At 36.4% G+C, this 14,943-nt stretch overlaps 1 protein-coding gene across 1 annotated transcript in view; it reads left to right on the top strand.

Annotated features, from left to right (window-relative positions):
- The window catches only part of LOC129725800 (uncharacterized), a 181,548-nt gene that overhangs the window by 73,224 nt on the left and 93,381 nt on the right, over positions 1–14,943 (top strand). The window contains 4 exon segments of the mRNA XM_055682025.1: positions 4,825–5,187; positions 5,589–5,789; positions 5,865–5,993; positions 6,271–6,417. Of these exon segments, the coding sequence (XP_055538000.1) occupies positions 4,825–5,187; positions 5,589–5,789; positions 5,865–5,993; positions 6,271–6,417 (840 nt within the window).

Below are 14,943 nucleotides of genomic sequence, written 5' to 3'. Positions count from 1 at the left end.
TGTGTAATTCAGTCTCTAAACATAAAATGGATTTTCTCTATGGCTTGCCAATGATTGAGATTTAGAAAAACCATAAGAATTCGACATCGAATCAGTTTGAAACGAAATAACTGATGAATCAACTCAAATATTCGATAACTGAATTACAATTACAAATTACAGTTATATTTAATATTACTGAAAATATAACTGGATACAGTAAGAAACCATGCACGAACTGAATCTACCTTAATATCTAATAATTAAAAACATTTTTGAATAAAATAAGAAAAAAATTATTAATAAGGTAGGGAACATATTCTAAGCAGCTTTAGGAACCGCCTGTGTATTGAGACGAAATACTCGAAATGTGTTGGGTGAAATTCAAACAGAAGTATATCAATCGGTTCTCTATCCTTTACTCTGTCAGAACTTGTTTTCTGGTTGTGAAAATAAATTAGCAAACTTTAACAAATATCAATTAAAGTTTCCAATCGAGGAACACTATTCCAATCACCCCGAACCTATTTCAATCAGTTTCCATCTGTTTTGCAGGCGTTTTTTTGCAATATAGGTGCATTTGTTTCGATTGATGTTTGTTCACCGATTTCTTTGTGATAAAAGGTGTTTCTTATATTCGTAAGACAGCAAGACAATGAAAATTTTCGTTTCTATCATTGAAATTATGGATATTGATCATAGTTTAGGAGTTTGAGGCCTGTTTTCTTCGACTGATTGAAACAGGCGCCACTACTTAAGCCGTTCTTACCCTAATTTAAAATTAGAATCGGTTATATTAGAAAACTTATTTTTACGTGGGATTACGTCTTTGTTTACTATACTGGGATGCATTCTGTAAAATTGGAAATGAAACTGGCAAATGTTGCGTCAGATTTCAAACGTTAATAACAGCATAACCACATGATGGATAACAATAACCAATATGTTGTTGGATAGATAAAATGTATAACAATTTTGTAATATGCTAGTTATCACTCTAAATTCATTGCTAAGCGGTAAAATTGATAAAAAGTTTCAATGACAAATTTTCGCGAACAATGAACCAATTACATGCGAGCATTCCTAGCACAGATGATGAGAATGGACACCATCCGTTCCCTGTGATATTCCCTGTATCAATATCGAAATAAAAATTGACAGAGTCTACCCGTCCCATAAGTCAATTTATTTTTGCCTCCATGAGCTTAGACTAATATGATGTCTCGAGGTAAAAGTTTTCCGAAATGTTTGAAACAATCCCCATTCTTGAACAATTTCTAAACCTGCTTTCAGAACCTAATAAAAACTGATGTCTTGAAAAAAAACATGCCGTTAAAAGCAACAGTACCAGTGGAGTAAAGAACCGCAGGTCTCTCGTCGTCTATGATTGCAGCAGTACTCTTCTATTCGTACTACAGCGGTACTATTCGTATTGCAGTGGACAGTGGTACACTTTTGTTCGTACATTTCCATTCGTATGCAATCGAGGAAAAACTGCAATGCTGCTGTTGATGGTGATTAAAAGTTTATCTCATAAATATGATTACCATAAATACTCAACAAGAATTGTAAATTTTTGCAACGGTTATTTATTTAATTTTATCTTCGTTATTCACGAAATAATCGTAACCGGATAGTATCGAAAGAGTAAACTCCTAAATATATACATTTCTAGAAGAGTAAAGCCTGCGAATGCTTGTGGTTTTTTTGTTTATTTACAAAGATTCATTCAGAATCTCTTTTTTCATTTCAAAATTGTTAGATGATATATTATTATTCTAAGCTTTACCATAATAAACGTATATTGGCTGTCTTCGTAATACAGCGAATGTAGTTGTAGGCAAATGAAAAAATTGTCAAGCAAAAAACAAAAATGGAATTGTTGATTGCTACGATTTTTTGCTGAAACTTGTTAATAATTTTGTTTAAAATATCTTCTTATGTTTGGCAATTGAATCTTTGTAAGGGCTTTCATATTATTTTGAAAGTAAGGTCCATATTATAGATTTGATTTAATCAGAATTAAATAAGACAAAACCATTCATTAAGATAACGTAAGTATTATTGGATTTTGTTTTTGGGGATATAGAGTTAATTCTGACTTTGACGCATTACCAGAAATTATTGGTGCTTCTTCAACAAGCACGATATGCTTGTGCCTTGTCAAATACATGCTATTTGCACAAAAAAATACTACAGGCATAATATCGTCAGATATAAACGATATGCTTCGAGTGTTGTTAAATATATTTCAAAAATTGATTTCCAGGGGAGGCTGAAAACAAAAACACGTACAGTCGCTGAGCAATTATATTGATTGCGTCAGACTCTGTATATTTTGTAACAAAAATCCCCTAATTACAGTGTTTAGTCCCACGTCACCATTTCATACAACCCTAGGGCTGTATAACTTGTATTATTTTTATCATCGACTAGCTGACCCGGAAAATTTCGTCCGGCCCTTTTTTGTCTTTAATTAAATAATTTTAAACATTCTAAATTCATTGATTCCTTGCGATGTGTTTATAGTCTACAAATGCGATGAATCGTCCATAGGATATGATCAAAGTCAAAAGACAAATCGTTTGAGATGATTGGTTTTATCGCAATGACAACACCCTCGACTTTTGGCTTCTGTATATCACCTTTATTCTGAATATATTCGTATTGGGTGGTATTCGGTCATTTTCAGCTGTTTTTCTGGCATCAATCTGACACTGGAAATACCCATATTGGGTGGTATTCAGTTATTTTGGTTGTTTTCCAGAAACTAAAAATGGTCATCTTTAAATTCGAAATGGTGTCTAGGGTCAATGTTTGGTTTCTATGCAGTTTCTCAATTACGGAAATGTCCATATTGAGTATTATCCGATCATTTTCGGTTGGTTTCCAGAACGTGCCATCTTACAATTCAAAATGGTGCCTGAGGTCAATTTTTAGCTTATTTCATCATTCTGGTTCCGGCGATACTCGATGAGAGTATTACTCATATTGGATGGTATTTGGTTATTTTGGGCTGTTTTTCACAAACCGGAAGTCGCCATCTTGGATATCAAAATGGCATTTGGAGAAAATTTCTGGCCCCTGAGTGTCATTCTGGTTGAAGAAACACCCATATTGGGTGTTATTCGGTCAATTTCGACTGTTTCCCAGGAACCGGAATTCGCCATCTTAGAATTCAAAATGGTGCCTGTGAATGATTTTAGCTGCTGTGTATCATTCTGGTTCCGCAAATACTCATATTGGATGGAAATCAGCAATTTTTGGCTGTTTGCCAGAAACCGGAAGTTGCCGTCCTACAATTCATACTAGTGTCTAAGATCAATTTTTAGCTCCTTACAAAATTCTGGTTCCGGAGATACTCATATTGGGTGGTATGTATTTGGTCATTTTCTGCTGTTAGCCAGCCACCGGAAGTCGCCATCTTTAAATTCAATGTCTGTGATCGATTTTTAGCTTCTATGCATCATTCTAGTTGCGGAGTAACTCATATTTAATGGAAATCGGCCAATCAAGGCCATGCCTGGTTGACTGGTTCTCGAGCTGTGCAAAATTTGTGTTTCATTTCCATGAAACCCCTCCCTTATAGAAGAGGGAGTGGTGTCAAACCATTATAAACTTATTTGTTAGCCCCAAAAACATTCACCTGCCAAATCCGGTTCCATTTAGTTGGTTAGCTCTCGAGTTTTGCAGAAATTTGTGTTTCATTTGTATGGAACTCCTCCCTTCCAGAAGAGGGAGGGGTGTCGAACTAATATGGACATATTTGTTACCCTAAGAACATGCACATGCCAAATTTGGTTCCATTTGCTTGGTTAGTTTTCAGGATGTGCAGAAATTTGTGTTTCATTTGTATGAGACCCCTCCCTTCCAGAAGAGGGAGGGGTCTCGAACTATCTTAGTCACCTTTCTCGGTCTTTAAAACCCTTATATACAAAATTTCACGCCGACCGGTTAAGTAGTTTCCAAGCCTATTTTGATCAGTCAGACAAACAGACAGACAGATCTGCATTTTTATGTTTAGGAGATAGATGTAGAATTAATCATGATTTATCACCTTTGAATTCAACTGAATAATTGACATATAAGTAATAAACATATCCCGATGCAATTCTATACTGCAGTGAGAAATCGAAAACATTCCGTTTATATCAATATTGTTTTTGTTCACATCAAAATGATTGATGAGTTCAGCTTTCTCTACATAATATGTTCTTAACCTCAGTGTAGATGTACGCATACGCCTGATCGAAAAGAGTCCATAAACCAGGCCTTCTGTAGCGCATTCAAAATAGTAAAATAGTAGGGTAATCGCTCCTATATTTATCTCAACAACTATACTCGTCTCATCGCTCTTATTTCTTTACCGTCAAATTTTAATATTTTTTCAAGGTAAAAGTATTTTTAATTTTACCCCTCGATTTAGTCGAGCGGTAGAAAGTTTCACTTAAAAAAAGCATTGAAAATTGACAGCAAATTGGACAAATAAGAGCGATGAGATGAAAAGAGGTGTTGAGATGAATATAGGAGCGATTCCCCAATGTCAGTTAAGCTGTGTGCTATATCGGTGAACTTTGTTTTCGTACAGTGAGGTTATTGTTTGTGCTATTGTGAAGAAAAATACAGTTATTTTTTATGTAGTAATGTGTTATTAGATTAGCTCTACACCGAAAAAGAAAATTTGCTTTTCGGTTAGTGACAACCTGTTTTAATTTATCTTTTATTGGGGCTCTAGTGAAATTGCTATGCGTTAAAGCAAAAAAGAAAAGAATGATTGTATAATTTGACACACTTTTTCATCAGAACTAATCGTTATTTTCTTCCTTCTTTATTCGATGTCGCTAGGTTTCTCAGCCGATGTTAGAACGGTCGTTTTACAGAAAAGTCCAAAGTAGAAAAATATTCACTCACAGGGAATCATTTGATACAATCATTTCAAAGACTGAAGAGAAATTATCCAAGTGCCGAACCGACTACAAGCAGAACTACATTGCACATCATCAGAATCCTACGCAGGTCACACTGACGCAGTATATCGACTCCCACAATGCATATGTTCAGCAGTTGCATGCAACTAATGCCATGCTGGAGGCGTATCACTGCGATACTCTGCCGCAACTGATGCAGGAACTAGAGGAAGTCTATAACGATCTGTGCAACATAGTGGCTGAAGCGGTTTTGCAGGGCGCTGAAGCAATTTCGGTCAAAGTAAGTATACAGCGCCAGTTTACATTGTTATCAAGTTTCCCGGTGCATAATAAAAACTGTATGGTTTAACTAAAGTTTGTCATCTTTTACCTGATCCCTGTTTTAATAGAAGACAACTACTACTAAATAAATAGTGATATTCAACGTTCGTTTAGGATATAATTTTTTTGTCGATCTGTCAGAATATTCATTTTTGATTCGCCGGTGTAAATAATGATGTACTCTATGTATATAATACAACAGATAGTCTACGATTACCATATCATGATCGAATGCCTTCTAGATAGTAAATTTCCGCAGTCGATTGCAATAATACATCAAATTCTATTCAACTGACAGCGCATCACTGCATTGTTTTCAATTCAATGTTATTTTTTTTTCATACTGTCTGCTGTCGACAGGCTCTCGATCAGGCTAAACGATACGATGGTTTGGCGAATCAATGCAAGAGTGTATCGCCAACCCAGGATTTGGGTTATTTTGTACGCTGCTTGCCTGTGCCGCCCAACGCTCAACGGATTCCGAGAAAAATGTTTGCACCACCGCAGCCAGCCCAATCAGCTGAAGGTGAAGAGTTGGCGAATTATGGTGCTAACATGCCGGTAAGTTAGAAAATCATAAATATTGTACTTCAGCATACTTTTCAAACATTCGCTTGAGCAATTTTTGAATTGTAGGACCCATCAGGAGCCACACTCAAGAACGAGCTGATAGTCGATAAAGGAGCGTCGATACAAGTGCGTCCCTCATTAGAAGCCCTTAAACGTGAATCACAGGAATTGGAAATCCAAATCAAGCAGTTGCAAGTAAGTGCCACGCCAATCACATTTCTTCTGTTAAGCTTTGTTTCATTATCTTCTTCATTGTGTTCGGCATGGTTGTTGTAATTCATTTCGCTCTTTTACATAATCGATGTTTGTTCGTTTTTTCTAGTCGATGAATTGTATTGTGCTTCAGCTTTGGAAGTACCATGCAATTTTCCTATATTTTGTAATATTTACTATTTAGTTGTATTACTTGTAACATTGAGCCAAAAATATTTTCGTTTCGTTTTTTTCTATTGATTGTTGAATTATTCTGTAGGATTCAGTAGACGTTTTAGTTCGAACGCAAATAAGAGGACTAGAAAGTCAGCTATATAACAAAGCCAATGAGATTCAGGAGGAAATATCAATGAAGAAATTTGATTTGCGTGCAAAACAAATTCATCTCGCAGCTGTCCGAGCACAGGTAAGTCTATTTTAAGTTTAATTTTGAACATGTTGCACGATTAGTACATTGAGTAGGTAGATATAGATACATTTTCTGATATGCTAGATAGATATTTTTTACCAGTGTCAATATATACAGTTGTAACTTTTGAGAGCTTTAGACCGCACAGAAACTTTATAGCAGAAGAGCTTTGGATAAAGCTTCAGAAATATTTCCTGATTGTTAATGTATTAGTAGAAAGTCCAAACTTAGTACATATCGTAAAAGTAATTAAACTTTTACGATAAGCCGACATGCCTTCCGCAGAAATTACGCGAAAGTTTTTTTTTTTTCATAAACATTATGTTCATGTACTACAGTGTTTGTGTAATAGAGCTGCGCCCTAAATCAAAAGAATCATTTGTAAAGAAAACGGGAATTCGTTTCTGATCAGAGAGCTTTATTCAAATGACCTTACAATATATTAAATCTAATCTGTAAAAATAAGCTTGTATATTTCGTTACAGGTTTTAGTAAGAGTATAGATTTGCACTAAAAAATTTTTTTACATGTTTTGAGTTTCATATATTTTTATATGGTTTACTACAGCTCGCACTAACAAAATTTTGAGTTTAGAGTTTCGAGATAGGAAATAAAGAAAAGTCACTCATTTATACGTTATAGTTACTCATTTGACGTTATAGAAAAAATGTAAAGTCTATTCTATCCGATTTTCTAATCAGTCGGAGATGTTTTTCCTGATTTTCTAATAAGAAGAAGACAGAGAAACAATCTTTTACATTTGTCAAAAAGTATGTTTGGACATGAAAAAATGATGAAAAATGAAACAATATGGTGGAACTTTTAACGATTTCACGATCCGTGCTGGATTAGCGCGCATGATTACAAAAAAACCACCTAAACTGTTTGTACAAAATGGCATGCATTTTGAATATAATTAGAATACGCTACTATTCCACCACAATTAAAAAAACAAGTAGCAAAAATAGACTATTAATGAATAAATAGTTTATTTTATATTTATTTCTAGACAGCTTTTGACAAAAGTGCATGATTGTAAAAGGATGACCCTTTCGAATATAAAAAAAATATATTTATTGTGTGTTACAAGTGAAAAGAAAGGCCAAATATGTGCACATCGTTAAAGTTGGAAGCGACGAACCGTGTAAGATTGTTAATAAGTCCGCCATTTTATTCTTTTTATTCCAACTATTTTCTCATTTTCAACTTACCTTTAAAAAAAAATGTAAAAGATTATTTCTCTGTGCCGATTTTTTTATCGTGAAACAAAATTGAGAAAAAAAAACATCTTTTCTGGAACCACTGATGAGGAGTCTCCCTTCAGTAAAACCGGTGAAATTATTTTTTTTCCATTCTGGCGTTCATGCCATTGGAAATATTTAAAATAGAATTTCAAACTACCAAGTGAACCATATGAATATATAGTTAAAATTACATTAATAGACATAGTAAAGTTCATCACAGCTCTAAAAAATGCTTGTTTGCCTCACTAAACAGCTGATGTCGATAATCTGTTGACTCTATTTTCCATCACAAATTATTCTTATTCATTTATCACATTACACTCGACGAATGCACTGTGTGTGGGTTGTATAAAATGACAGTGCTGTTTCGATTTTATCATAGTCAAAAAATATCCTCCTGTGAATCCAACGAAACGTGGACTTGGTGAAATGATAAAAATCAGTATTTTTTGTTAGATTTCAGTGCTATTCAAAATTACTAACCTCCATCATGTTCTTCAATCCACAGTCTCGCTAGATTCGTCGGAAAATGTTTTTTTGATCGTGATAAAATTGAAACGGCACTGTATTATTTTTGAATTTCACTGCTGAAAAATCGTCAGGGTCTAACTGTAATGTAGCTATCTGTTAAAAGCCTTTTTATGACTACCTATATATCGTTTGTTATTGCGCCATTTTTTCTCATATTCGAACAAATTTAAAATCATTCAACTCAAACAAAGTTATAAATTAAAACGAAAAGAACATAAAAATGAAAAAAAGGTATTGGGACAATAACTATTCTGGTATACGGAAATTTTCATCACGACCACAATTATTCTATAAAGTCTCCCAATCGAAAACTCTTACATTTCTTATAATTCTAAGCTTTTAATGCTTCCTAACTGTAAACTGGGTGTCCAAGAAAACAAGTGTCAAACAGGATTTCTCACACAAATTTCAATTTTAAAATTATTGATATTATGTTCTATACAATTGTATTACCAGACAGAAGAATCTACCCAATATAATGAATTAATAGTGTCATTTGCAAAAGCGACTCTTTCATTACTTTGAGAAAAATTTGAAAAAAAATTAAAAAAAATATCTGCTGGAGGTGTGTTTCTTTTCTATACAATACGGAAATACAAGCATTTTCCGTAAAAGAAATGAGCCTTTGTGATCATATCCTGCAACAAAACAAAATCAATTCTGTTTTTTCAAACGCCAAAGTAGGAGCTTAATAAGAAAGTTGTGGTCCAAAATTTATCTGATCTGATACTTAGAACCAATTTATGACAATAATCTCATTTCAGAGTAGTACAATTGTTAATTCACAAGTAAATGTTTAGATTAGCAATGATATATGCAATTCTCATCTGAATATGTATTTGTATTTGAAATTGTTTATTGGACATAGGTTGTCAGCCCGTTAACCCTCTTAAAACTAGATTCAATACATGCTTGCGTTTAAGTATATTGTTGATTTTTCAAATATGATTTAAGTCTTCTTCGAATCACTTCTGGAGTCATGTTCAAAAAGATTACGTTCACTCGTTCATAAATCTGCTGGTGGGTTTGTGTTGTGTGTGTATTTGTCTGTATTCCATCTGACATGAGTAGTGTCTTAATAAATAAATGAAAATTTACAAGATTGTCGAACGTAAAATTTTATTTCTAAAACAACTAGAAGTTTCAAGGAAGTTAAAGAGATCCTCCACAAGCAAGAAAGTCCGGAATATCGAGAGTATCGTCGCATCATATGCATAGGCAGTACGGTGGAATCTTTTCTGCATCAGTGGCCGGTACCGGGGAGGACGTTGAGCCACACGAAAATCCAGCATGGAAAGTAGTCGAGGGGAGTCAACTTCTCCACTGAGCAACTTCGCGGCGAACAACGCCTGTAGAATTTTACGCCTTTTTTTAAGTGTGCCCGTGTTCAAAAGTCTGCATCGGTTTTCGTATTCAGGAAGAACTAGAGGATAGAAATAGACGTAGGCCTAGCCGGTTGAATCCTCGCTGAACGCCTTCTATTCTATTGATCCAGCTCGTATCCACGGATCCCGGACAATACAAGCGGTCTCAAGAATTGATCTTACCAGCGCACAATACAAGGACTTCAAGCAGTATGGATCATTGAAGCCTTTGGAATTTTTCGAGATGAAACCAAGTTGTCGATTGGCCTTAGCAAATCACGAGATGTAGTGGTTGGAGTCGTATGACGCGGGAGGGATCGAAATCATGCGTGCGGATAGCTGGCGAAACATCAGTCGCGTTCGTAACAGAAGATGGATTGAAACAGGGTGATATGCTCTCTAACCAACTGTTCAACATCGCCCTTGAAGATGCAGTACGAAGAGCAAACATGCAAAGAAACGGTACGATCATCACAAAATCTCACATGCTCCTTGGTTTTGCGGACGACATGGATATCATTGGTATCGACCGTAGGGCCATGGAGGAGGCCTTCAGTCCTTTTAAAAAGGAAGCAGCGAGGTTGGGACTCAGCATGAACTCTGTGAAAAGTTCCCGTGGTGTTGGTGGTGAGGTGGAGCTGCGATCGATACTTAGCGGTAAAATAGAAAATGGAGTGTGGCGCAGGCGCATAAATCACGAGTTGTACCGAATATACAAACATGCAGATATAGTGAAGGTAATACAGCGTAGCAGACCTCAGTGGGCCGGGCATGTATTCAGAATGCCAGACGAAAGAGCCGCCAAAACTATCTTCAACAGAGAACCAGGAAGAGGCCGTCGACTTCGTGGTAGGCCTCGCACTCGGTGGATGTGCGCGATGGAAGAAGATGCACGATCTACTGGTGTACGAGCTGCCCAAGATAGAAGACGCTGGACATCTCTAAATCGTTCGGCCCTAGATCGGTAACGGTCGGTAAGCCAATAAAATAAATTAAAGTAAAGTAAGTGGTTGTTGAATGATAGTATTGGATCCAGAACGACTCCCATTTTCGGAGTGATGTCCCGTTAATTGGTTTTTTTAGCGATGGAACGTCATGACGGAGCATTTTGATACGCTCACAATATAGTTTGTTGCGAGCAGCGTTGCTAAGCGAGAGAGAAGCAAAACCCTTTCACTCCTTTCTGCTTGATAATGAAATCTCTCCAATCATTCGCACACACACTCTCGAGAAACTGTTTGCTATTCATACTTTTGCCAGACAGTTTGACAGGTGTCCCTAGTGTGTGATTTCGGTAGCAGCGAAAACGCCACTTGGAGTATCGCATGCTTTTTGCGAGCCACTTTAACAACACTGGTTGCGAGAGCATCAGTCCATAAACAGATTCAGCAGATTTTTCAAACAGTGGCAGTCTTCAATTGAACGAATCACCAAGTGTATTTTCAATTCATCGGCGTAAATGAGTTTGCAATCCAGACGCTATTTTGAATCAACGTCATTGTAAAATAGCGTAAACAACAGCGGACCTAAGTTGCTGCCAAGGGGCACTCCGGTTGAATTGGAGAAACTCGAAGATACACAGGAGTCAACTTTCACACGAAGCTCATGATCAGTCAGGTAAGACCTAATCCACGATACCAGCCTCGAAGAACACCCAAGACGAGACAGTTTGGCCGACAGTATATTGTGATCGACTTTGTCGAGAGCCGCCTTTAAATCTGTGTAGATGACATCAACTTGAGTTTCGTTCTCCATTGCTGTAATACAGGTGCTGGTGGAGTCTAACAAATTCGTGGTAACAGATCTCCCAGGCATGAAACTGTGCTGATCATTAGAGATGTAGTTCATAGACTGGTTATGAATCACATTACTGCCGATAACTTCGAATAGCTTTGACACCGCAAATTTCAGAGAAAGCGGTTGAGAATGGCTCAGCGGCAGGTTCCGGAGAATTTGAACTTTTCAGCTTTTTCACAGCAGAAATAACTATTGCAGGAGTAATCACAAACGACGTCAGATTCATGCAGTCCACATCAGAAAGTCTGATGCAGCAGACTCAGCTTCGAGTTCAGAGGCAGGCGTTTCGTCGAACACCGATGCAGAACATTCAGCAAAGAGATCGCAAGGTTCGGCAGAAAATTTTGCTCCAAGACCATGCTGCACGGCACCGTAGATGTTTTTCGTTTCCTGTTAAGAAATTTTCAGAAACTTTTCGAGTTATGTCAATATGTTTCAAGGGATTTAGAATGAACTTCTGAAAAGGGTTTAGCACAATCGAACTACAAAGGCTTGCTGGTGTGTAAACTAAGCACTAGGTTGTTCTTAACAAAATTATCAGAATATTCTGGCAAAAATAAGCATTCAGCTTTTACATGCCATTATAATGGAAGCTATCATGAATGTTCGTAACATTCGAACTACTATTTTACATCTCTACTGAAGCTAGATTCGAATAAACTAAAATTGCGGGGTTAGCGCTAGTATCCTACTGACACTAACACCCTTTCCCGAGCCGGGATACGAACATAAGACGACTGCAGGTTCGGATGTAGCATTGTGGTGGCTTGAGGGCCTTTTCCAGTTGTCGAAATTTCAATAAATGACAAACAAAAGTATTAATTGAAGGAAGGTTATGAAAGGATGGTGTTAGTTTCATTAGTAGTTAGTTTCATCGCAACTAAGAACTTTTATTTAAAAATAACCAAACGTTGACTCAGTTTTTCCGGATTGGTGTCCTGCATGTTAAAGTTCTTGCATCGAAAATAGTCCACTGCTGCGATGGTTAGTAAAACACAAACTGTTGATCTAATGAGTCAGTCGTCATATATTTGAACCGCCATTCGGGAGAGATTGTTAACTGTTAGTGGGATCGTGGCGCTAGCTCAGTAAATGTCCCGTTCAACTGACAGTTGGCTGCGAGGTGTGTGTCTAACAAACAAGAAAGGTAAAGCTCCGATAGTAGACATCAAAGTTGATCTGCGAAACAAGCATCAGCTATTCCTTTACACTTGATATAGAGTAGATAATTTATTTCAATCAGCTTAAATACTCGAATTGTGTAAGGTGAAATACAAACATAAGTTTATCAACTTGTTTACTATTTTTTTCTTTGACAGAACTTGTTTTCAGATCATATAACTGATTTAGTGAGGAATACTATTTCAATCACCCCGAACCTATTCTAAGCGGTTTGAATTTGATTAGCAGGGGTCAAAAGAGCACCTGAATGGCTACAACTTAGGATAATATTTTTCGCTTGATTTTTATTCATAGCCATCTCTATGATGAACGGTATTTTATATATTCGTAACATAGCTAGTTAATCAGAATTTTCGTTTTCGTCATTAAAATAGTCGGTATTGCTTAAAATCCAGGAGTATGAGGCCCCCTTTTTTTTTGACTGATTAGAATAGGCGCCACTAATTAAGTCGTTCTATACCCTACCATGTTTAAGCATGCTTCCACACCTCTCTGTTACATTCCGGTGCACACAGATGAATAAAATTATTTCATTCAAGATTTTCTTTACATGGTAGCTAAGGCCTTTCTCTGTACTCTGTAATCTCTTGCTGTTTATATCCGATCTTTTTTTGCTTTTCTCACTGCGCATGACTATACCACGTATGGACAAAACTCTATTCTCACGTTTGGCTCCTAAGCACTGAGGATGAAATCCTGAATTCATTTTCCACTGGTGGCTCGTCCTGACAACTCATTCATTCCAACTCAGTCGTGTGCTATCATCTGTTTTTCACTGATCTTCTCTCTCTGGGTCACCAAGGTACTCAATCAAACTTTCTTCGCTGCTTTGGTACTAACACGTACTAACCGATTAGCATTCGCCTGCGGCAGGCCACCAGTAAGATAGTCAGCCAGGAAAGTCTCTTTCCTTCTTTCTCACCTAACTGGTTAACAGATGTGCTAACCAAAGTAATTATTTTCGACACTGTTAGGAGATGTCTTTCGCTGAACGCAAACCTTCCTTGTTGTGTGACAGTTAAGTGTATGGCTCTAGTTCTAACAAATACAGCAGCAGCAGACATCTCGCGTGTGAAAATTTTTTAGCTGTTATCGCTAAACGGAGAACAGTATCAGTGCGAAAACCTGATTGCAACACCACTGAAAGCCATCCGGGGCAGCCATTCAGGTCTGCAAAAAGCAAAGTGAAAATACAGTTTACGAAGCGAGGTTTGTGAAAACTGGATATAACATCTTTAGTATCTCAAACAGCACTGACGCCAAAATATTGTTCTCTACAAGAGATAACGAAAATCATAAGTCTAGTTTTTTCGTATACTTAAACGCACATTTTTACACTAACTTGTGTAAAAAAACTGGAAACGGATATTATTTGATTTGTTATCAGAACTTTAGGAAATATATTGTGATAAATTGATATTTATTGAAGAAAAAATGTTGACAAGTGTTTGAGCGAGCTCCCATGTGTATTTTTTTGATAACGTGTTTTCGATATTTATGGCTTCGAACAAAGCCAAGTAACAGCGGTGTTATTGACGAAGTAATGTTTTTACATATTGTGATACACAATTTGAAAAGCACAAATATTTTTAACATCAATATGCCTTTGTTGAAAGAAAAAAAATGCTTGTTACCCGAGTGCAATTAGATATTAGTGTTATTTATAAACTCTAAATAATCAAGAAATATACTTCAACGATAGATTCTAATGTGCATAGATACCATCAATAGTATCACTGTTTCCGACAGAGAACATTCCGTTTTCTTCATTACCGTCGCTATAGTGGAAACACAGATATTGTGAGATCGGTCTTCACTTCATAAGGAGTTTCAACAACTAGAGTGTGTGAGTGAAAAATACTGATTTGCTGCAAATCAAATTATAGTTACACTATATATATCTTTTGTTAGCCTTAACGTTTTTATATGCTATTAAAATATTTTTATTTTCATGTTATTTTTCGTACCACAACTTTTGTTGAAATATAAAATAGATCCGCTGTGCTTCTCGATGTAAGAAGCGACGGATGGGGATGGAATTTTATTTGGCGAGATCAGACTATACAAAAAGGAACAGACAATAATTCATCCGTGGATAGAGAAAATGCATATTGAGACCAAAATTTAATCAAAGTCATCTGTATCTCAGATCGCTGTATTTTATGTAAATAATTGGCTCTATTGTATGCATCGTACATTTTCTAAATGTGAAACACAGCGCGATCAAAATGTATTCATTCACATTCAAAACATTTTGTACTTTCTCAGTTAGCAACTGAAAAAGGACTGTTCTATAACTGTGCCATATCCCACAGATTAAGGTTCAGCATATTTTGTAAGATTCGATTGATTCCACGGTCACCACATGGGCTTGATATCACTCCGCCAGTATCTCGTAAGTTCTA

The sequence above is a fragment of the Wyeomyia smithii genome, chromosome 2, assembly GCF_029784165.1.
Source record: "Wyeomyia smithii strain HCP4-BCI-WySm-NY-G18 chromosome 2, ASM2978416v1, whole genome shotgun sequence".
Taxonomy (NCBI): domain Eukaryota; kingdom Metazoa; phylum Arthropoda; class Insecta; order Diptera; family Culicidae; genus Wyeomyia; species Wyeomyia smithii.
Note: the sequence above shows the minus strand (reverse complement) of the source record. Positions and strands in the feature narration are given on the sequence as shown.